Source organism: Telopea speciosissima, chromosome 1 (assembly GCF_018873765.1).
Source record: "Telopea speciosissima isolate NSW1024214 ecotype Mountain lineage chromosome 1, Tspe_v1, whole genome shotgun sequence".
NCBI classification, from domain to species: domain Eukaryota; kingdom Viridiplantae; phylum Streptophyta; class Magnoliopsida; order Proteales; family Proteaceae; genus Telopea; species Telopea speciosissima.
The window spans coordinates 31,212,620-31,237,703 of record NC_057916.1 but is presented as its reverse complement, the minus strand read 5'-3'; the positions used below and the strand labels follow the sequence as shown (position 1 = coordinate 31,237,703).

Here is a 25,084-nt window from a genome sequence, read left to right as displayed (position 1 = left end):
TATAAGTACCTATCTAAAAAAACATAAAGGCAAAGCCAAGAATTCTTCCTCGTAAATTTTGGTTAAAGATCTTTTAAATAATTCTTCCTCATAAATTTTTGTTTAAAGATCTTTTGAATAATTTTTTATGTGTAATATTGATATATGAAAATGTTAATATTGTTTTGAAAATTAACCTATGATAAATTGATAATATAAATACCTATCTAAAAAAACATAAAGGCGAAGCCAAGATTTTTATTTTTTTTATAAACAAAGCCAGGATTCAAAGTCAGGTTTTGACTGCCACAAGCTCAAGACAATGACAAGGGTAAATATTTGATGAGGTGGTTCCTCACGCTGCCAATGTAGAAGGAATCTGAACACCACATCAATGGGTGGTGTGTTCTGCATAGGGTATCATCCATATGAGACTCACATTTTTAGTAAAAAAAATAATAATAAAAAATTCATATGAAAAAGAATCTGCATATTAACATCTTGGCAATCTTTACCCCATCTTTTATAGACTGCAACCTCTTAAAGGGTTAGACAGCCAAATATTAGTGGTCCTATAATTGCCACATTGCATTTTAGGGTACATTGCATATATTGATTTCACCTCCAGATATTTTCTCTCCTCCTCCCAATTCCTTCCGGCCTTATCGTTTGTGCCAACACAGTATAGGGATAGATTAGTTTGATGGTTCATAATATATGAACAAAAATTCCTTCTTTTTTTGTTTGGTAGAAAATGAGATTATTTATTCGCAATTGGGGGGGCGTGGAGCTGTGGAATTACATGAGTCCTTCAGCCATGGAGTGGAAAGCGGCCATTCTGTTGAACAGTGCATAGATAGGGCCCTCCTTGCTAAAGAGTCTACAGCAACATTAGACTCTTTAGGTATAAACTCAAACTTACAGGAGATAGGATAAGAGGCCAGATGCCTGATATCCATGATAAGAGGGTGTACATCCAGTGGGGGGAAAGGAAAGGGTCGTTGATACAGTCAATAAGATGGTCTACCGCTAAAGCAATCCCCTCCAGCTTTTTTTTGGGCAACTAGTGAAAAACATAACTCACAGAGAGAGAGAGAGAGAGAGAGAGAGAGAGAGAGAGGACTCTTTGAAGGATTAACATTTATGTTCTCCCAGGGATGGACCAACATACAGATGTGTAGCGCATCTTAGGAGCTGTAATATTTGCTCAAAGAATCTTTTCCTTCTCACAATTTCTGGAACACTTCTCATATTTTGGAACAATTACAATTCTTCTCTAAAACAATTATGTTTTGTAATATTGAAGATATTGGGAGAACATCTTTTTTTGATAGGTTAACTATTAAAGCAAGTAATCTGCAGGGTGGGATTTCTACTTCCGATTCTGTAAACTGACATATTGTTGCTAACTCTCTAGCCTGGAGGGCGCTATCGGAGACAAGTCCGATAGTTTGGCCTATTTCCACTCCTTAGTTTCTTGATCTGTGTAATCAGGATGCCTTGTGCTCCTCTTCCCCCTCTTTGCAATAAAATTCCTTTTTACCAAAAAAAAATCTCTTTCTTTAATTTTATTTTTCCTTTTATCATAGGAAAAGTGGTATAAACTATAAATAGATGGGCCACCACACCAGAATAATTTGTCTTGATTGGGGACCACAAATAGGACTTTTCTCAACTATTAAGAGCCCATGAAACCAAATGAAGTGAGTTAAACCGACCCCATAATTTGATTGTGAGGTGGTTTCAATTTAAAAATGTTGACTTCATTGTCCCATTTATAGTTGGCGACCCATGTGTCAAGGTTTTAAAACTCAAATAGTCTCGTGTGGATATTCATCCTTTTTTTTTTTATGGCAAAGCAAAAGAAATATATTAATTAAACACAAATAGTTCCCCTGTCCTTTTTCAAAATACAAATATGGCAGAAGTTTTCATGCACGGCCATGCATGTGCATAGCCTGCATGGAGGCCAACTGAATGGGCATAAATATCTATTTGAAATAACCAAAAACACCCCAGCCTCCTATGGGATAGGCTCGAATGCTTGATGGGAGGAATCTACCATGTACGAGTCTTGTCCCCTTATTATCAACTTCTTTTATTGAAACAAAATCATCATGGAGTAAATAAAATAGCTCCCAAGGCCGTCTGCACAAGATTCTTGAGTTTGCCATATCATCATGTCTTGGTAATCTTTCCAAACTCTAAATTTCTAGGCATGCCCATCCCTGCTCCTCCTCTCCTTGCAAACCCTGAATTTTCCTCACCAGTCAAAGGATCAAAGTTGTCATCACAAATAATAATATTCATCATTGTTTATTCGAAACGTCCTAAAATTTCATGAAAATCGAGTCGAAATCAGCCAGACTCATCTTAACTCGATTGGATTCTAGTCCATAGGACATCCACCTATTCGTCCTTCTGAATTAACTGTTTAGGCTATGGCCATGCATTGCTTATCGACCACCCTCCCTAAAAAATCGTTAGTTGTCTATCAACGGCCCGAAAAGTTAGTTAATCTTTTGGGATTGGTGTGTGGTTTGTGTGATTACACTTTCATAAAAAATAACAAAAAAACACTTATCTCAAAGAGATTTGTTGACTATCTTATCATGTTAGATGATTTATTTTGCAATTCTGAGGGCTTCCAGTCTACTGGACGATTTACATAGGATTACATACAAATTTAAAAGTCCTAATCATATGAACTCTTGAAGGTTGATCTTGATCATTCCACTCCTTTGATGCACATGCTTCCTTTCAAGTCATTGGCATCTGTCAATTCTTGAATAATTTTTGTTTGATAAGCTTATATGATGTGATCTCAATTTCAAAATTTCTATTTGTATGATACTTGCTTGGTACTTCTAATTCAACTCCCAACTTAAATGTTTGATACTTCAATTATTATTCTTCTATACCTTGTGGGATTATATTTGTCTTTCGCATTCAATAAATATATTGGTATTCTCAAAATCATCATGATCATAAGGTTATCACTAAAGTGTCCAGTTGTCAGATTGCCACCTAGATGTTCATGTTTTATCATCAACAAAATACAATTACACAATATGGAGAATTGGGTAAAATCCAATATGCCAATACGTGCATTTTTGCATACTCTTTGTAGTCTTGAAATTTTTAACGATTTGTTTTGTCGTGTTACTAACTCTAATTAGGTTGAGATTTGTGAAGAAGGGACTATACGATCTTCATGTCCACAAAATTTCAGTTCCATTTGAATTGTCATGTGATAAAAATGATACATGGTATGAAAATAAAATGTCAATGGTGGCAAAGAGATGATCGAACCTTATTTCTTTTGTTGGAGGGAGCTTTTAAGAACTCACTACATCAACTGCGTTAAAAGGCCTATTACGGTATTACCCAATATCGCTTGCTATTTTAATCATGAGAGTTATTGATAATTTTTTTAAGCAAAAAATCCAAATTACTTGAAGGACTATGAAAGTCTAAATTACTAAAAGAAGGTTCACATCATTGTTTAGTTATGTGTTGATTTTTAATCCACATCGGCATATTTAGAAAAAAAAATGTTTTTAGAATTATTTGAAGAAATCAACTCTTTTAAATATTAAGATTAAGATTGTTGGGGGAAAAAAAAAATAGAAAAAGAAGAGAAGAGCTCCCATCTAACATGAATCATATGAATAAGATGAAAATCACTAAATTTGACACGTGACTAGTCTAAAATATTTATAATGATTAGGAAAGACATACTGGCCGTCAGTGGAGGCAATGGTAGCTAACTCTCTCTCTCTCTCTCCTCTTTACATGAAATGACCTCGCTCCTTTTCTATGTACGAAATCACTTTGTTGCCTCTCATTTGTGCACTCTTCTATACAGCTTGCCAAGAGAACCCTCTTCCTAACGACTATATCAAGTAAAATTTTACGAGACTCCAATAATATAAAAAAACAAAAGGAGACTGTTCTTTGCACTGGAGACACAGGATGTGTCCGGACACATGGGTGGGAAAAATGACCGGCCCATCCCTTGAATGACCGAAATAGCTGTTCCGTCTCACCAATGTGTCTACACGCAGCCTGCGACCACGTGCATTTCCACGCAGACCAGCAGAGAACAACACCCACCCCACCCCCCCCAAAAAAAAAAAAAAAAAAAAAAGTGGCCCTTCTTACTCTAACATTTCATATTCCCCTTCCATGCTGCCCGCTAGAGGAGGGACGTAAAACAGTATATATGATGAAAAGAGTGTAATGTGGGTCCATATGAGCCTTGGTGCCCTATCTAAGAGCTCATAATTCATAACGTATACCGAACTCTGAAAGAGTCTATCAGATTATTAAAAGAGAGTAAACCTAACAGAGGTCTAAAACAATGAAAGAGATGCTACACATACTTCTCCGTACCAGGGTCTCTGCCTGCCTCTCTGGTGGTGCATGACTGCTCTTAAATCTTTGTCCACCGGAGAAAGAGAGAGGTTGGAAAAAGGGTGGGTGGGTGGTGGTGGTGTGGGAGAGGGAGACAGAGGGAGAATGGACCACAGAACAGAGCATGGTACATTGCAATCAACAACAACAACAGGCTCCCCAACAACCAATCATGCTAGATAAAGTGAGGAAACTCAACAAAAACAAAAACAAAAACATAAAAATAAAAAGGAAAAAGGCAAAAACCCTAAAGGTCAGACACCCTCTAAGTCAAGATCTAACATTCTAACACCTCCATCTTCTCTTTTTGTTGTCCGGATTTTCTGTTAATTTTGTTATCCAGGCTGAGAGTTGATAGATATATATTTTTTTTGGTGGAAGAGTTAATAATAGTTCAATAGTTAGAAAATCTAAGTCAATCTACCACTACGATAATTTTTTTTTTTTTTTAATTTCTTATGAAGAGGATTTCCTAGTGGGCATGGAAAATGATGTTGTCAAACAGAGGGTCCACATGGTCAAGGAAGACAAGAGAAAAAGAGTGAGACAGAGAATGTGGGGCATATATAAACATATGAAAGGGTGTGGGAAAGCATCTCCATATTATTGAAGGGGAATCTTTTTCCCCTTTTGTTTGGAAAAAGAATCACTGTCAGATTGTGTGGCCCTGCACTAGTTTGGAGGCCTAGTACAGGCCAATGAAGATACACAAGGCGGTATTCAACAACGGTAAGATTTTTTTATTTCATGAAACGTGGTCGTCATCTCACCTTTCTTGTGTCTAGGCACAAACCTGTAGCCTTATTATTTATATAGAAAATCTTGTTATAACCAACGTGATTACAAACAATATCATAATTTTACCTTTTTACCCTTCCAGCATAATAATTATTTTCAACTAGCATAATCATATCATTTCACATAAAAAATGAATTAAATAATATATAAAATATTCAATATTTTTTGAAAATCTTTTTTATTTTTATTTTTATTTTACTTCACATTAACTAACTATTGAGAATAAGACAACGGAAAATTAAAAAGAACCTTACAATTTCTTAGTTCATCACTTTGGTGACAATAAATTGTTCCCACATTTATATCTTCTCATATTTCATATTTTTCTTTCTTATCCTAAATTAAATATGAAAAATTCTAGTAACATACAATTTTAGAACTCAGATCAGGAAATCGACCAATTTGAAAGCATGATTCCGATAGAAATGGATTCTACACGTATTGAGTCTGATCAAGTATAACCAAGTTTGGCTAAAGTTTACCCAATTCGATTGATTCCTAAATCCTAATCCGTCCATTGTTACCAATTCCAAATCACCCAAAACAAGTTGACGAAGATTGATTCTGTACAATCAAGATTTTAAAAATTGGGAACTGGATCGATGAATTGATTCAGCCTTGACCGTGACCGTTCCAGCCAATGATTCCCAGTAATTCGAAAACTTTCATTTCTAATCAATTCCAACCGTTAGATCGAAATCCACAGCGTTTTGATGCTGACCGTCCGATCAAAATCCATAGCAATTCAATTCCAGATTCCATTTTGAAAACCTTGGTCCCAACAGGTCCGAAAGAGACTACTAATGTCATTAGGACTTTGGTCGGGCTTGCTGTTGCTTGCCTCGTAGGAAGATTCCAACTCATAATGTTTCAGTTTTTTTTTGGTTAGAAACTCATAATAATGTTCGGTTTCATCACTTCATTAAACATGTGATAGCTGATGCAACCCTGTTATTAACGTGAAAAAGCTTGAAACTGAGAAAAACCCTCCGGAAAACCCAAAGTCCAAAATCCAAAATCCAAAACCCAAATGGCAAAACCCTCCCCCTTTTACTATTGTTAGTGAATAGTGATTTTCTCATATACTCTCTCTCTCTCTCTCTCTCTCTGCTCCCTCTCTGGTCTATATTGTCTGGAAGCCAGAAAGAAGAAAAAGGAAACAGAGTGAGAAAAGGAGAGTAGCACATCATCTCTAGCGGTGCAGTGCTTTAGGTTAGCTCAGACAGATACATAAAGAATGCAGCAGCACCTCATGCAGATGCAACCCATGATGGCAGCCTATAACCCCAACAACGTCACCACTGATCACATTCAACAGGTCTCTCAACTCTTCCTGTCTCTGCTTTTTCTTTTTTTTTTCTCCCATATTGCTGTAGCTTGTTCGTCGAAGTTTGTATTTTGTTTTTCTCTCAAACCCCCCGGTTACCTCTTAACATGTGTTCATAAGCTTTGTTTCTTAGGTATCTGATGTACTTAGCTTGTACTCAAATGGGTTATTCTTCGTTTGCGTTTTTGGTTGTCCCATGCTTCCGTTTTTCCTTTTTCTGAACTGGGTTGGAGCTTCTGTTTTCGTATATAGAAATATTGATGTGTTTTGAGGTTCTGGAGCTCTTTCCATTGGTTCTTATATGTGATTAGTTACTTGTTTATTTTTATTATTTAGGGCTTCGGATATGATATTGATGGATGTTGAAACTCTTCTCTCTATTGCTTTGTCTCTTGTAGTTCTTTCTCTTTTTGATCTTTCTTTCTTTATTTGTTTTTATTTTTCTTGCTCACCTCTTTACAGAGACGGTATTCTGCTTTTTTATGTTTACAGAATACTTAATAGAATAATGGAGGACAGGTGAAAATTGGCGTTGTAGGTTATCTTTTCTCCTTTTTTATTTTATTTTATGTTTAATTATAGATATCAAATGCAGATTGGATCTTTATGGATCCTGTAGGAGCTGTGCCTTTAATGCCTCCTCTACCCGATAATTTTGATTCTTGTGCAATTCCACATCAGTGCTGTTGATGTGGGAGGGGGGGGGGGGAGGGTTAAATTCAACTAGGATTTGATGAGCTTCCATTCTTCTTCTTCTTCTACATAGAAGAATTGAGGTTGCTTGTCAGCTTTTGCACAGTGGTTTATTTTCCATTTGGAGCTAAAAGACCCTACCGGGAAGAGCAGTCTCCCCACCTGGTTACTGTAAGTTGAGGTCATTTCAGCTGTTGTGTTAATCGGCTATGGACCCATGGTCCAGGATTACTGTTATTCCAACTGCTCGCCTTGTAAGGTGACCAAGGGACAAAATGATGTGGAAAAGTGTGTTCCACAAAGAAAGCCGTTTCCTCTCCTCCAAGGACATTTGACATATTCTAATTATTTTTGGGAAACCAGTTCCCTCAGTTCAGGTCTGCCACTCTACCTTGCTGTCTCTGAGGTTTTAATCTTGATGACAGAATGATAGCTCTTATTGCTTGAGGGTTCAACCTGGCGTGATTTTATTTGTGCTAGAAGTGATCTGGCTATCCTTGTTTTCTGCTTACTTGCCTGAAGAAAGTTAAAGGTTGACTTTTAGTATAACAGAAAACTCATTTCGCTGCTGCAAAATTTCATCTTCAGGAACAACCACATATGTAGTTCATTTTCATGATTTATTGGCTACACTTCATGTTTTAATCAATAGCCACCCCCTCTGCCCACAGTAGTTCAACTTGATGTTCATTTAAATCTCATTAAGTATGGGAGACATGCAGATACAATCGAACTTTTTCTTTTTCTATTGGGGGAGGGGGGGTTGATAAATGAACTCACTCTAGTTGCTCCAAGAAATACCTGCAGTCAGGTCGCAGATGCGAAACTTTTTCTATCATTGCTTGATGTAATTCCCCTTTTATCCTAATATTAAAGGAAATTGACTTCTGAAGTAGGAGAACCGGATTTTCTGAATTGCCAATATTCTGTCCTAAAATTTCTGGTTGGCAAGACAGATTGTGAAGTGCAGATCGTAAACGAGACTTCCAGCTACTATTAATTCTCTCAACTGCTGCCTTTTTTTTTTCTGTGATTTCAAATGTTCATATGAATAGAGTCAAGTGACTAATTCATCCTTGAACATTATCTGTTACTAATAACTAGACCTCTCTATATTTAACCCAGCTGTTACTTATTTCATATTCCAGGAACTGTCATGCCTCCCTCTAGATTCTTAAAGGTTGTGCATAAGCCCCTTTAAAAACAGAAAGAAGAATGCTTGAAAAAGGAAAAAAGAGAAAACATCACCTACTTTTCAGAAGTTCAAGCACCGACTCTCTACGAATTCTTCCTTCTTTCGACGTTCTGAAATTATTTCTTCTGAATTTCTCTCTATGAGTAGTCCTTCCACCCTTTTAGATGAGCCTTATATGGGCTTTTACTGAACACCTCTCCCAGGGTGGGGTTGCTCTGTATTGATTAAATTTACCTGTTTCAACAAATTCTGCACATATTGTAGCTTCCCTTCCCCTGTCCAAAATACAAAAGAGAGAAGAAATAAAAAGAAAACAAATCAGCAACTTGGGAAGTCAAATAAACAAAGAAAAGGAGGCTCCTTCGTTATCGGATTCTATCTTTTCTTACTATGTAACTCTTTTTTGATATTTTACCCCCTCCCCAAAAAAAAGCACTCGTTTGATATGAATAATCTTGACACTGCTTGGATGTTGGTTTTCGTTGCCTTTCCTTATAGGCATTTCAGTAGATTCTTTCAAACTGTAACTTTTAGTTTATTTCCTAGTCAGAAGTGTCACATTCTATTTTTTTTTATTAAATATAATGCCAAAAATATTGAATGGGTTTAAAGTTTGGACACAGTATGGGAAAGTATCAAGGCCCTACTCATTGGGGTTTATCCTATTGTATGAAGTAGCATTATGGGGTGGAGTTTGCTCTTGTTGGGTCTTTCGGCTATCCTCGTATTCTTCGTTTTCTTCTCTTCTATTTCTCTTTCTCGGCCAGTGAAATTGGAAAGCAACAGAAAGTTCCCTTTTGCGAATTCTGCTGTTAGAGGACATATTGCATGGATAAGGCATGGGTAAGTATCAAAGTCAATATATTAATTAGTTGGAGAGCACGTGTTATGTGCTTTCTCTTTCTCGGCCTGTGAAATTGGAAAGCAACAGAATTTCCCTTTTGTGAATTCTGCTGTTAGAGGACATATTGCATGGATAAGGCATGGGTAAGTATCAAAGTCAATATATAACAATTGATTGTTTAATTGGTTGAAGAGCACGTGTTATGTGCTTTGTACGGGGGGGTAAGGAATCTTCAAATCTGTATTCTTTGTGATAATCTGTCCATCACAGGTTAGCGACATAAAGTGTGCAAGCGAGAGAGAGTATCACAGGTGGACACAAAGTTCTAGTGCTCTTATAGCCAATAGTATTAATCATGCACTACTTCAGATTTTAGTTACCTTTTGCACACCCAAGTAGATGCTATTATGGGTATCTATGGTCAGGGTTTGATACTTCTATGACACTAATCCTTTGTGAGGGTCACCAGGCTGTACTCCTTCAAGCGCTCCCTCGTAGATGCTAGAGCTATTACTGACAAGCGTGCCAGGGTTTCTCTCTTATCACAAGTCTTGTGATATGTGATGATTTATGTTAATAATCTTCAGTTTTCTTTCTATAATGATGACATTCTCAAATTTTCTTTGATGTCTTAGCTATTATGTGTTGTACTCGTGGAATAATTTTCAAAATCTCTCCATATCCTGCACTTTCAATATGCATTAAGTTCTTTAATTCACATTTAATAAATGGTTTGCCCTAATTCTGGTGAAAAATATCCCCTAAGTTCAGAAATTTCAATTCATTTTTGCTGGATTCATTTGATCACCTCAAGTTCTTGATGGTGCTTGTATGCTTCAGGAGTTTCATGCCTTTTTTGTGCACAAGCTACTTTATGACATTATCTCATGTGAAATCTTGCTAGAATTACAATACGAGGGTTAATTACTCCATGATGTTTCACTTGATTCTTTTTTTGATTCTGTTGTTTTCAGAAGTGAGATATTAGAAGCAGCATTTTAGGACTCATTCCCCATAAAAATGCCCAAAACAATGCAATGTAAATAATCCCAATGTCAGACTCCATTCCTCTGTACTCCATAGTTTCATTTCTTGCGTCTTCTATGTAGCTGTTACAAGGATCCAACAGTTAGATGCATTAACAGAGAAAACAGAAAAATGTTAATTGGGTCATTAGATCTTAAAAATGTAATGGTTTTTTTTTTTTTTTGGGGGGGGGGGTTGTTGAGGTTTCAAAAATCGTAATCAGATCGTCCGGTTCGCCCACTTTTTGTTGGGATCAATGGTCACCAATCCAGCCAATTCCAGCTGATTACCACTGATCTTCCCCAAACATCGGTTAATATGAGGCCAGATCAGCCAATTTATATCAGGATCAGTCGCCACATATCTGGTCTCTGATATCCTTTTTAAATCCTAGATATCTTCTCACTGAGCATCACCTCTCAATCCTGAATAAATGCCCACAATGAAAGGAGAGTATCTTCCCAGCATGTTTGCCCTGTAGAGCAAGACTTTCGGCATTCAGGTTCAGAACACTATCTGCTCTTTGCTTAACCTTGATGGCCAAAAAGTGGTGAACAGCTACTGATTGAAACAAGGGACTGAGTGTTGAGTGGGCAATTTTTTAAGTTTGGGGAAGAGGAGAATGTAATGGTTCCTAATGTGAGCTGGTTAATGAAGATAGGGCCTAATAGTCTTAGAAGAAGTGAAGATGATGGTGTACTGTATCAATTTCAATCCTTCTAGCAATAAGCCTTTTAGGAGGGTATCAGAGGAGATTGCCTAAGTTTATAATTGGTGTAGCATCATGCATTTTAGAAAGCAATTCCACAAGTATGAGGGAAAGTAGTAGATTAAGAAGCACATCACCGATCTCAGTAATTCGGTGGTGAAGTCGGTTGAGATTCCAATGACATTTTCGGGAATGACAATTTGAGGTCTGGATTATCAATGTAAATGAAGGTCTGGATTATCAATGTAAATGAAGATCTACTGATCCATGGTTATCTCGTTTGACACTTGTCGGATTTCGTTTGATGATCCATCTTACTTGTGGGATGAGCTTAGGGCTTCTTGGAGTTTTAAATAAAAATATATATTAAAAGAAACAATTTTAAGTTAGTGCCAGATTGCACCAGCCCTAGTTGACACTAACTTCCCCTATGAATTGAAGATAACCAAAGTCATCTTGTTTTCATCATTATTGGTTACAATTCAGAGACTGATTCCATTCTTTTCAATTCTTTCTCATTATCGTTTCAATGAGGTGGACTGATCTAATCCAGTATCAGGTTGGTTTTAACTACAAATCTTGGAGTACTGAAATCTAGAAAACAGGCTCACAACTCCTACATAATACTTTACCTTCCCCCCCCAAATAAAAAAATAAAGATCTTTCAGGTATTAATTCGAAGACTGGAGATTTATTGTTCTAAAAATTATTGCCCCAATAAATGAGTGTTGTTGTTGTGATGATCTTTCTGGCTAAAGATGGTAGTTATTACATACTTGATTAGAATCTTGATCGGGTAACTGAGGGCTATGAGCTTGTCTAAATATTTTCCCTGATTTGACACCTGTTTTCGTTGTCATGGAAACTAGAATTGGTTGGATGTATTCATCTTACTTGCACAATAGAAACAATCTTTAATCTGTAAGCAGTTTTGTGCTACAGCTGAGTGTTATCTGGATTAACATTTTTATTTCAAAATTTAAGTTTCTCCAAACCCTTTGGACTTTTCCAGAGGTTGAAAACTAGTTTGAAAAGTCGAGATAGTGAAAACATGAACTCAACAGGAACCGTTTTAAAATGGGGGGGGGGGGGGGCGGGAAACATTTTCCCATATATAAACTTGTTTGGCAGCTTCAAATTTTTGGCATTTTCTTAAATATCACTTTTCCAAAGTGTTATTTTTTCTTTTTTGGCGGGGTTGGGGTGCTATTCTTATGTCAGTCTGGACTTTATAACATATATGAAGTCAACTTATTAGTAGACTTACAAATTATTATGCAAGTTGAATAGGTACGTCTCCTAGCCAATTTGTTGGTGTGGATACACGACACGTCCAGGGAGGGACGGGTCCCACTACTTGTGTGCAAGGAAGGAGGCACCACCTAGATGTAGGCGATGTAGGGCTCCACATGATATGTTCATTAATTTAACTTAATGGTCTTTGTTTCTAGTTGACTCCAGTTGGCACCGGGACCAACTGTGAGATCGGGTAGGGGTCAGGTTACGGTTTGGGGAAGGTGTTAGGCACCCGGTCCGTCCAGTTTAAAAATGGTCTTCCATACTTAGCATTCTAATTAGGAATTAAAATTTTCTAAGCCTAGACATTTGGATGGTAAGACATCAATAGGAAAGTAAATCTAACTGCCAAAAAGGAAAGTTAGAGACACTCACATATCTCCACCATGCTACACAAGGTTAGTATACAAATTTGGAAATAAAATCTAGTGTACGTAAGGAAGGAAAATAAAATCCAAATAAGGAAAGTGAATCTAATTTAAATTAGGAAAGAAAATCTAACAATATATAAGGGAAGTTCAGAAACTTACCCTAATCAAGCTGTGCTACATATGGAAAGTTTGTGGACAGCAATATATATACCAAGAATACAAGAAAGTTAATTAAAGCAAGAAACCATAATTAGGTTATTTATGAAATGCAATCAAACCTAATATGGAAATAAGACCTAAAATGCAAGGAACAATTATGGTAATGCATGAAAATAACTATTTTATTTGCGCCAATTGTATCATAACAGAATAGTAATTTTTGGAAACTTAGTGAAATTAAATTAGAGCAAAGATTGTCAAATGACCAAGAAAAGCTCTTACATGCAATGCAAAAAATATATGGATGTGGTTAAGGAAAAATACTAAAATGGTAGGAAATTAAGTCTAAATTTGTTTTATTGTCAGAATGACAGAAGGGTATTTTTGGGGATTTTATAAATCTCAAAATCGGGGTAAAATGGTCAAACGACCAAAATACTTTTTTTTTATGTTACGAGATGCAAAATGCAATGAATAATATGGTATGGATGCAGAAAAAGGGAAATTATATAAAATACTATTCTATCAGAAGATACCATAAAACAAGTTTTTGAAATTGTAGAAAACAAAATTAGAGGTAGAAGGAACAAATGACCAGAATACCCCTACATGCATAAAAACAAGTTCTTGGAATTTTTAGAAAACAAAATTAGTGGTAGAATGGTCAAATGACCAGAATACTCCTATATGCATAAAAACAGTTAGTGAACATAAAAATACGAAGAAAAATAGATAATAGTAATAAAAAATACCAAAATTGCTTGAAAGATGCGACAAACCCTAGAAAAACCATTGGAAAACAGAAACCACAAAATCCACGTAGGTGGATGCATGAAAACATAAATCCCTAAGTCTGGAGTGCATAAAACTACTAACGTGAGGTGCACGGAGACCTAAGCGAACAGTGGCTAAAATTACGAAAAAGTACATAAAATTTCTAAATTAATGTAAGAGTAACCCTCCAAAAATAGACCTAAACTACATATGTGCATGAATTAAAAGTAAGATACGGTTGATTCTGCAGTCCCACTATGGACAGCAGCCTCACCCTTGCATGATCATATTGTCACGGCTAACTAAAGACATGTAAAGTTACTGAAGTATAAGGGGATGAGTCATGAGTAGGAGGTCGATATCTTTGATATGGCAAACTTCCAGGGGTTTGGGGAATGCCCGGAACTCAGACGGCATGCACTCAAACTAAAACCAGGATAATGTAAGTAGTCAAGTGTATAGGGTCTTCACCCATCTTCCTGCTTGATTTTCTCTTCAAATGTTGTGCAACTCTTCTTAGCTTCTCTTGGAGACCAATTGGTGTCTTCTGGAGTCTTTTGTCTTTAGAATTGTGTGTGTTGGGGGGGGGGGGGGAGGGGGGGAGGAAGGGTGGGTTAGGGCCTCTACTTATAGTGTTGAGGCCTTCTTTCTCTATGTATGGTAACTTATTGCTAGTAATCAACTACCCCTTTAGATGTAGGGTCTTGGATGCAGTTGCTCTAGTCTGGCTGGACAGACATGACCCACTTTGGAGGCCTAAACCAAGAATCGGTCCTAAACCAGTTTTTTTGGTCTGGCAAGGGCTGGTAGACTACATAGGATGCAATCTTTAGTTTATTTTAATTTGATATGGATACGTAAATCAAGTAGGAATTATTTAGTTTGGGTTTCTATTACCATGTTAGAGAGTTTTTCTTTATATTGGCATGTAAAACGATGGAAGAATCAGATTAAAATGAATTGAAATATTGAGTTTGCAGTGGAATGTTGTGTGGCATGTTGGCTGGCTGTATGCTCTCTCTCTCTCTCTCTCTCTAAGGTACAACATCCATTCTCACTCTATATCTTTCTTTCTTACCTGGTTCCTTTTCCTTAACCCTCTTCTTTACCTCATCTATTAAGCACCAGTACCTACTGTCGACCCTTGCATTGTCGGAAATTTGAACTTGATTAAGTCGGTTGGGTTTCCAAACCGTAAGAACTTCCCTGTAGCGAGTCAACTGCTGCCATCACACTCACCTTTGTTCTACTGCCAGCTACCATTTTCCTGACCTTGATTTTATTGATTAAAAATGAGAACAAGTTGGTTATTGCCTGAGATTCAAAGATTTCAGTTGCGATTCAAAACCGAGACTCAAAAACCTGTGAGGTCAAATCCTGCAACCATCTTTTCAGTTATCTCGCCTGCAGAAGTTTCAGAGTTGACACAGAAGCAGGATTGCGGGAGGGCTTACTATTACCTGAGTTTAGGCTCTATAGTTGCGGAATCAAAGTTCTCCATTGTCTGCTGCTGAATCACATGTGCTGGAGGTCTCTTTGTAGGTATCGTGATCCCAGCTACTGTTTGCTACCCAGAGGTTGAAGACAACCTCGTCTTCTTCCCTTCTCCTTTTTTGGACATTAGCTTTTTTAATGCAGTCCCTGTTTTGCCCTCAGCTTTACTCTTTAACCTTATGACAATATCAAGGCATTAATAACCAGCAGCAGTAGAAGAGGAAGAGAAGGAGAGAGAGAGAGAGAATGATGAGAGATCAAAGAGGAGAGAAGGCAAGAATACTGCCCATGGTTTGAATTGTGAACAGCTTACTCAAACCGTGGGGAGAGGATTATATTTATGTCCAACATAATACAACTTAGTCCACTGACTTAAGATAACAACTCCTCTAACACCTAAAACACTTGACATATAAAGTAATGCTAACTCTCAACACATGTAACCCAATACCACACCAACACTACACCAAAACCATGAGTAATTCCTTAACAAACCTCATATATCCTTACTTTGCTTTTAGTTCTTAGTTTACCCCTTCTACTAGCATGTTATAATCCCTTGCTTGTGTTTTGAAGTTCTAATAAATTACAACTGCCACTCTCTTATGAACTTCAACCTATTTACAGAATTGCCACCCTCTTTGTAAACATTGATTTATTTACTGTTTTGCACATAACTTTGGACTTGAGTGTTCCTCATTTGGGTGGGCCCACAAGCAATCCAATAATGGTTATTCTGATCCGGATTGCACCAAACTTATATCCAAGGGTTAAAATTAGCCTACCCAAGGAAGGCAACTCCTTTGGAAGGGGCGGGTACACCAAAGAGGTAAGATTTGTTTGCCACAAAATAAAAGTGAAAAATGGTAGTAACCCATTACCACCACTGGAATTATGCTTTTTTTGGTTTGGAGGGCCAGGACTAAACCAACTCCCCCTTTGGGAAGGTGAATAAACACCAAATCAAGGGGACGAAAGGTAAGATTCATAAGCAACAGTGGGGGAAGGTTGGTACTAACCCACCTCAAGTCCTCAACCATTGGATTTAGGGTTCTTAGTTTTAGATTCAATGGCTTAAATCTACCCACCTAAGGATGGCAATTTCCCCTTTGGAAGGTGAATATACACCAAATCAAGGGGAGAAGGCAATATTTGGTGGCCACAAAGGGGGAAGTAGGTTAATGGTAGTAACCACTCCTAGCCCTTAGATTTAGGGTGTTACTCTTAAACAGTTGTGATATAAGCAACCAAGGATGGCAACCACCCCCCCCCCCCCAAGGAAGGTGAAGAGTTTGGTAGTGAACAACCTTAACCCTAAGATGAGTTAGGCGGGGATCTAAGGGTACAAAATGGCCATTTTGTTCTAGGAAAAAATACTTTAGGAAGCCAGGAGATTCACATGATCTAACAGGATCACGTACACACAAGGAGGCTGCCCTAGGCGGCTCCTGCTGGAGCCACCTAGGCAGCTCCCCAAGCCTCCCTAGGCTTCCCAAGGATGTCCTAGGTGCTGGGCCGGGGTTTGACCGGTTTGTCAAATTTGTTAAAAAAAACCTAGAAACTTCAAAATGTCACACTTTTTGATCCAGAGGTCGAAATTTTACGAATTCAGTGTCATTGGAAAGATATTTCCGAGTACTATCCGATGGAACAACAATCAGGCGCCTTGCCTAAAGATAGTTTCAAAACACGCCTTCAGGTGTTGGGCCCACCTGAAAGTAATTTGCATAAAATAATGAGGAAAATGCGTTGTTCTTGCCCCGTCTTTTAATACTGTGTTTCTAATGGTTAAAAAACACAGAATTGTCGAGTCTAGGCTAATTTCAAGGTAGTTTAGATGGTCAAACTCTTCCAGGGTAATTGTCCGAATCTCTTTGAGGGAGGGGTACCATTTGTTAGGCTTAAGATCAGGTGTGTTTGCACTTAAAATTAAACCCCACACACCATTCCAAGACAAAATATCATCATCGTTCCGTGCATCCCCCAAGGTGACAAAATGGGGTGTCTGCAATTGGTTTTATCCATTTGAAAACCTAGCTTGAGATTTTTTTTTCAGCTGCAACCTGTTTTAGTTGCTTAATATATTTTTTTTCTTCCTCTTTTCATGTGAGGGTGGGGCTTCACTTTCTACACCTCTTTCAAAGCTAATGTCAAGATTGAATGCCAGATTATTTCAATAATTAATTATTGCTTCTTTCTTGTTATGGCCAAAGGAGATGGATCTGCTTAGTGTTTTCACTCTGAATCTTACCTACACTTTTCATGTCACTAGCTCCATTTTTTGTTCTTTTACAAAATTGTTGGATTTACATGTGACTGGAATCCACACCCCTCCTCGCGTGGGTGAGTGTGGGGGGATTTTCTTCTATACATCTTTCAAAGCTATGCTGTCATGACAGAATGCAGACTATTTCAATAAACAGTTAAATTGCTTCATTCTTGTTGTGTCTATGCAAGATTTTCTGCTTTGCGTTTTCTTTCTGAATCGTACCTTCCTTCCTATATGAATTAACTAGCTTCTTCCCCCCCCCCCCCCCCCCCCCCCCCCCCAATGTTGGGATTTACATGTGCAGTATCTGGATGAGAATAAATCATTGATTTTGAAGATTCTTGAGAACCAAAACTCAGGAAAACTCAGCGAATGTGCAGAGTAAGCTCACCTTCCATTATTAGATCAGACTGACATTCCTGATATTGGGTTCAGCAGAATCAATTTCCCGTCAAGTATTATGGTTTCATTTTATGAGATCATAGTTGTTCCTTGATAACTTGCGTAAATGAGTCTTATGGTTTATCTAAGGAAATTTGATTTAGTTGTTCATAAATAATACTTGTAAAATTATCCATAAAAAATGTAGAATTGCTTAAATGTCGTACATATTTGTTGACAGCCACTTCCACTTAAAAAGTGGAAGTTAAGATGCTAGCTCTATGTAAACGTAAGCCATTTGGTACCAGGGAGCAGTGAACACTACCATGTTTAGTGGGCCTTAGTGTGTTGTTATGATCATAGTACCAGCAATCCCTGGGTGAATGTGTTTTGCATATGTTCAAGCTCACCGTACTCAGAATAGCAATCACTTGCTGATAAGGCACCAAGACATCGGTGATCTCATTAGTTATATCCAATAACTATGTGATGTGTATTACCATGCTTTTCTGACCATGCTAGCATGTTGTAGTAGAGATTTTTCAATGTGCTTGGTGCTGCATTTTCCAGTCCAAATCCTTTAATGATCATATTTTATGGTGCACGTCTCTTTGTGAACCATTGATTGTCTTGAGGGGTTAATTTTTGTCGGAAAGGAAGGAATAAGAGGGATAATGACAAGGGAATAAAAACAAAATTCTTTTATAGAATACAGAGACATCCTTCTAAGAAATGGCATCAAATATTTCTTTTTACCTGTAACTGATGAGAGTTGTTATAATTGAGAATGCTGAGAAGGTCGTTACACTTTTTCCAATACTGCAGGAATCAAGCAAGACTTCAAAGAAACCTTATGTATCTGGCTGCCATTGCTGATTCCCAACCACAACCACCTACCATGCATGCTCAGGTAGTCCATTCCCCCAACACAGCCCCCTCCATCTTTTTCTCCTCTTTGTAATTGTAGTATTGGTAATTTTCCTCTTGGGGGCTATTTCACTTTGGATCAATATTTGTTCTGCAGTTTCCTCCCAATGCGGTCATGCAGCCTGGTGCCCACTACATACAACACCAACAAGCCCAGCAGATGACACCACAGTCACTCATGGCTGCTCGATCCTCCATGTTGTATGCTCAGCAGCCTCTCTCAGCATTGCAGCAACAGCAAGCAATGCATAGCCAGCTGGGCATGAGCTCAAGTGGGAATACTGGACTTCACATGCTGCATGGTGATGCCAGTGTGGGAGGCAATGGAGCACTTGGGCATGGAGGATTTCCTGATTTTAGTCGTGGTGCTTCTGGGGAGGGCTTGCAGGCTGCAAGCAGGGGAGTGACAATTGCAAGCAAACCAGACGTAGGAAGTGGTGGTTCTGCTGATGGTCGAGGTGGCAACTCAGGAAGCCAAGGTGGGGATGGAGGTGAGTCTCTGTATATGAAAGGTGCTGAAGAAGAGGGGAACTGAGAGGTCGGTATGGTGCCTTATGGTTTACTTCTAAATAGGAGATTAAAGCTGGAGAAAAAACAAATTGGCTATTGGACTTCTGATTTGATAATGATGACAACAACAAAGATGATAGTTAATATGGTTTTTATTACTCTGTTTTTAAGTGTGAAACATGCATCATGCATTGACATTTCCTGTAAATTTGTAGGTTGTGGAAGGTATTGCCATTTCCTTTTGATTATGCTCAATTAATTTACTGCTACTGGTGTGTCTGTGTGTGATCCCTGATGTCAGTTAATGACCCCTCAAAATAGACTAATTATGCTACACCTTAAGTAGCCGTGGTGTAGAAACCAAAATTTGCTGTGTACTTGGTTCTTGTGGTTACAAGGGCACTGTTAGCAGGGGCAACTGTTACCTACATGGCCTACTTCTTAGCTAGGCTTAGTTGTTGCTCAAAATTTTGTGAATATCATTTATGTCTATGGTAGGCTTTGTTATTTGACCTTCATTTTACAAACGACTAGACCAGCAATTATTCCAAAGCTGTGAAAAACTTGAACTCATTCTGGGTTTTATCCAGTAAGATCAGGCTTTTGTGGAGGCCAATCTAAATGTGGAACCTTTGGATGGGTGTACCTTGTTCTGCCACATGGAAGAGTGATATGACTTTTTCAATTATTGGATATCTAAGGAGTGGTATTATGCCCTTCCATACAGAAGTATACCCTCCATTTATGTCCAGCACTTTTGATACATCATGCACCTTCTTGGTTATTCTTTGAGTTTTCTATGCTCTGTTTGCTTTGTTTATCTCTGATTAGGTTGAAACTTAATATGTGTATCAGGTAACCTTGGTATAGGTTTTCAGGCCCATCAAGTAGATGCCCCTCCAAGGATTCCATGTTTAGGCTACTATCCTAGAAAGCCACTCATCCAATAAAGCATAAATCTTTCTTTTCATGGAATAGCTAGTGGATCTAAATTCTAGTCTTGCAGAAAGATATATGGGACTCTGGGTGGCCATTTTGGTATGCACTTAGGAGATGTGGTTTTGGTACTTGAAAGAAATTTCTGACAGACCACCATGTATATCAGAATTCACCCTTGGGATGAACTAAAAGGAAGAAGATAAAAAGGGCAGGGAAAACAGAAACCTCAGCTGTATAAACGGTTTTAAATCCTGGGGTGTAAAGGGGTATGGTTTTAAAACGTGGATTGACATCGATGGTGTTGACCTATTCGACTTGAATTTAACCTTGGTGGACTGCCAGCGGCCGACTGAAGGTGAGATGCAGGACCAAGTTGTTACATTTTCTCAGGATTTTAAGCAGAGGAGAATTGTTGAATTCGTGTATAAAAGGAGGATGCCTCTCTTCTGAAAGACGCGATGAGGGGTGGGATTGGTTTTTTACCAAGAGATGAGCGTGGTATTCTATTGTTGGCTGCGTCCAATAGTGTTTCCTTTGGATCTCTTTTTTATGGAGAAGTTATCGGCATCCGTACAGGGTTAACTCATGCACTTTTTGCGGGCTACAGAAGGATTCTGGTCAAATTGGATTGTGCAGAGTTAATCAAGTGCCTACAGGAAACTACCTTCGTTTGCCTCCTTTGCTTGCGATGCCAATCATTGAAGTTATTAAGACTCTATGCCTCTTTTTTGATGAATGCTCTTTTTTATGTATATCAAGGCATATCAACTCCATGGCTGATACGTTGGCCAGGAAGGCTCTGTCAGTTGCATGCATGTCTGATTGTTTGGCCTATCTCCACTCCCTGGCTCCTTCTCCTATGTGAAGGAGAAGCGCCAGGTGGCTCATGTTCCTTTCATCAATAAATTATCTTTTCACCAAAAAAAAGAGGATGCGGCTCCTCTCCAAGGAGCCCAGCACCCAAGGAGTGCCTAGGGGGTGATCCAACGGAGTACACGTCCAGTCAGCCGTTAAGATGTGTGCGACACAACCCAATGGCTGGATGGCCCCCTAGGCACTCCCTAGGCGCTAGGCTCCCTGAAGAGGAGCTCAATCCATGCTGGATGCCAGAGTGGGAGTGTGGATTCTTTATCACACCTACACATAATGAGTCGGGCTCACACTGACACTTTCTATCCTTAGGACAAAATATAGGTCCTACTAAACAATTTGTCTTCGGTCCTCTCTTTGGAATGGTTTCCCACTCTGGCATCCTAGGAAACATCTGCCCATAACAAAAAAAGTGTAAAGGCCGCCTTCTCTTCTTCCATACCGATGTAGCTTCAAAATAAACCACATTTTTTTTTGGGAAGACAAAATAAACCATATTACCATTCACTGATGCATCAAAATCACAACAATCTACAACACCTCATTTACTTGGTCTAACAAGCAGTAATTCCCAAATTTAATTGAGAAGGGTTTAGATAGATATATGGCATGCCCTAAATGGGTCTCCACGTGGCCTACAATTTCCCTTGTTTCTCTTTCCTCTTTTTCTTCCGAGCACTGCCCCATTGTTTCAAGTACTTGTACTAAATCCCGGCCTTTATAAAAATTCTTTCAGACTGGATTAAACACCCAGATTTTTTTTTTAATAAAATAAAGGGAGAGGGATAGCCACAATGCCCATGTGCAGTAAGCTAGCAGGCGGCACCAATGAAAGCGTGAGACGGGGCATTATACAAGAGGGGCAGGAAAATCATTTCAAAAGGGTAAAAGAGACATAAGACACAATGGGTGCTAGCTTATGGTACACCCGTAGTGTGCCCAACCTTTTCCTTATAAAAAAATAGTCCACAACAATAAAACCAGAAAATATTTTCAGAGCCTTATGCCACTCTTACCCAGAAATTCCCTTGCCTATTTTTGCTGCTGTTCTCAATGGATTTTCATCCTCTCAAGTGTGGTACACTGCCTAGTGTACATTTAACTTGCATCAGATGGTGACCACTGCACTTGAGAGGATAAATCTAAGAACATGTTCTTGGCCACCGTCAGATGCACTGGGCAATGTACCATACTTGAGAGGATAAAAATTAGTTCTCGGTACACTATCGTTTAATCCCACCATGTCAAATGTCACGTTTAATAGATGACAATTAAGGGATCCATTGTAAAATTTCAATTATTACCTATAACACTTCAAGTTAAAGGGCCTAGAGTGATCATTTGACTAAAACAACACTGAACCATTATTTGAAAAGGGGATGTACGATTCATAGGACCTGGCTCTCCTCCAGCCATGGCGGGAGCTAGAGGATCCAGCCCAGCAAAAACAAGGGGGGTTTTAGACTATGTTTGGTTGACAAGAAATGGATAAAAATGAAAAGAAAATATTCAATTTATGTGTCTATCTCTCTCCTCAAATTCAAAAAAAAAAAAAATTGAATATTTTTTTTCTTTTCTATCCATTTCTTGTCAACCAAACATAGCCTAAATTTTGGAACAACAAAGTTCCACAAGGAGATGGTGGCTCCTAGGATCTATGTAAGAGGTGCATTTGTCACGCAAATGCATTATCGACATGGTTTGAGGTATCATTTTGTATTGCATGTATCGGGTGATACGTATTGGTTTTGCAAGTGATCCATCCTGATACAATGTGGATATCGTATCGGTGACACGATACGAACAAGAAATAAAATGGCCAAAAAACCCATTTTAAAAGGAAAACTAGAGACAAATTTATTCAATATAGTCGATCCCAATCCGATACTGTATCTGTTTCCGGGTTGACCAACCCATTCTGATATCGTGCACTAAAACCATGATTACCGAGGATGGGTTACGAGTAGGCCAACTCAAAGCATAGGAGAAATTTTCCCTATTGTCTTGCCTTTTTTTATCACGTGCTATTTTACGAAAATTCTAAGAGGAGAGTCATCATTGAAATCAGGTCACTCTGATCCAATTGATCATAGCTTGTGTCTTATACTTATCACATTCTTAGAGGTTTTTTAGGGAGAAAGTTTTCTGTCCAGGAGTGTGGCCTATGCCAACACTCTCATGAGTCTATCTCTCTCCTCCCCATTTGAAAAGACATTTATGTCCCTTTATTTTAAGGAGGAGAGAGATAGACAAATGGGAGTGCTGGCGTAGGCCGCACTCCTGGACAGAAAACTGTTTTTTATTAGGGAGGTGTCACTTCATGATTGGTTTATTTCAGTCATGCGGAGGGCAACATTGTCATTGGATAGGATGAATAGAAATAAACCTTGGATTATTTATATGTCAATTACTTCGCTCATTCTCAAATCATTTAGCCCACTTTCGTCGTTGAATTTTTCCACCCTTTATATTTTATCCATGGATTAAGTGGGGTAGTGGTGTGGATTATAACAATTGGACAAACGATAGAACAAGGAATTTTTTTCTTTTCTAAAATTATTGGTAATTAGTAACCTATATATTGGAAGCCAATTGGATGATCTGCAAGTACGTGCGCAGGTGCACATACATGTCAAAGGCAACCACCTGTCCCTTTTGTTTCCATAAATACCTCTCTCCCCATCTTGTAAATGGCAATAACAGGACAGGTGGTGGCCTCTCACATGTATGTGTGCACCTGCACATTGGGCTGCAATTGGGTTGGGTTGGGCCGGGCCTTTTAAAACGCCAACCCAACCCTGAGTTTCCTTAGCTGGGCCAAAGTCCAGCCCTGCCTGACCTGTCGTCAGGGTCGGGCCGGGCTGACCCTGATTGGATCTTGAACATAAGGGGAAGGGAGATGCATGGGCAGGCTAGGTTGGAAAGAAGAAGAAGAAGAAAATTCTAATCCGATTGGTGTTCTAACATCCCGAATTGGGGTGCGTGGCTCTAGAGGAAGGAGAAGAAGAAGAAAGAAAGAAAGAAGAGGTAGAGCAAGAAGAAGAAAAAAAAAAAAGAAGAATAAGAATAAGAAGAAAAAACAGGAAGAAGAAGATAGGGTCGGGCTGGGCCGGATCGGGCTCAGGCTAAGGCTTCAACCCTGGTCGATCCGGCCCGGCCTTGACTCAGGGCCAGAAATTCTCAACTCAGACCCGCCCTCAGGTTCAGGGCATCTCAACCCCAAGCCCTGTTCGGACTCAGGGCGGGCCATGGCGGGCTCGGGCAGTCAGGACCAAACTTGCACTCCTACCTGAACGTATGTGCAGAGGATCCAAACTCAAAACAATCACATACCTCACAAAGAGGAGGAGTAGCTTGAACATATTCCCTTTCGTATCATCTACCATCCAAAACTTAACCATAATTAATGGGAAAAGAACGATGTCTAGTCACGTGGATCACAGGGTGCGCAAAATTACCATCGCACTCAGTGAAATAAAAAATCTCATCTATTTTGATGCCTTTATGCACACTCTCATTGGCCCCTCATTGGTATAGAGGGCTAGGGGCTACATGACCAGGCAACGAGATATCTTATCCAAAATTAATATAAGAGATTGAGTTTCTTATCAGGCTGCATAGCGTACACTAACGCCTTCCGGTGTCTATCTCTCCATCCACAATAGGAAGTAGATATATCATTTCACAAGGAGGCACTAGCAAAAGCTACGCAGCTTTGCAGCATACTTTTCCCCTAATTTGCAAAATGGATCGAGTTTTACTTCATCATATTCATGGGTGATCAAATGATCAAGGAGGAGGGTATTTTGTAATTCACCATATAGGTTTGAGTCTGTTGATGAGACAAAAGTCCCATCACAAGTGATGTGGGGATTCTTCTTCTAGCTGGTGAAGGAAAACTTTCAACAATGAAAATCATTTACCAAAAAAGAGGACCCAATTTTTCTGCACCTCTCCACTCATGGTGTAGAGAGAATCATTGGACCATGATCTTTTGTTAACGATGGCACCAAAGTGTCACATTACCATGTGAAGAAAAGCTTAATCCAATAAAATAAAAGGTCAAAATTTTCAATATAACAAGAGACATGGAAAGAAAACATGCAG

At 38.7% G+C, this 25,084-nt stretch overlaps 1 protein-coding gene across 1 annotated transcript; it reads left to right on the top strand.

The window, feature by feature from the left end:
- Positions 1-6,201: 6,201 nt before the first annotated feature.
- Positions 6,202-19,423, top strand: LOC122648977 (GRF1-interacting factor 1). The gene is made up of 4 exons (XM_043842309.1): positions 6,202-6,511; positions 17,655-17,731; positions 18,557-18,641; positions 18,756-19,423. Exons 1-4 carry the CDS (start codon positions 6,431-6,433, stop codon positions 19,191-19,193), a joined length of 681 nt encoding a protein of 226 aa, XP_043698244.1. The 5' UTR covers positions 6,202-6,430; the 3' UTR covers positions 19,194-19,423.
- Positions 19,424-25,084: the final 5,661 nt, after the last annotated feature.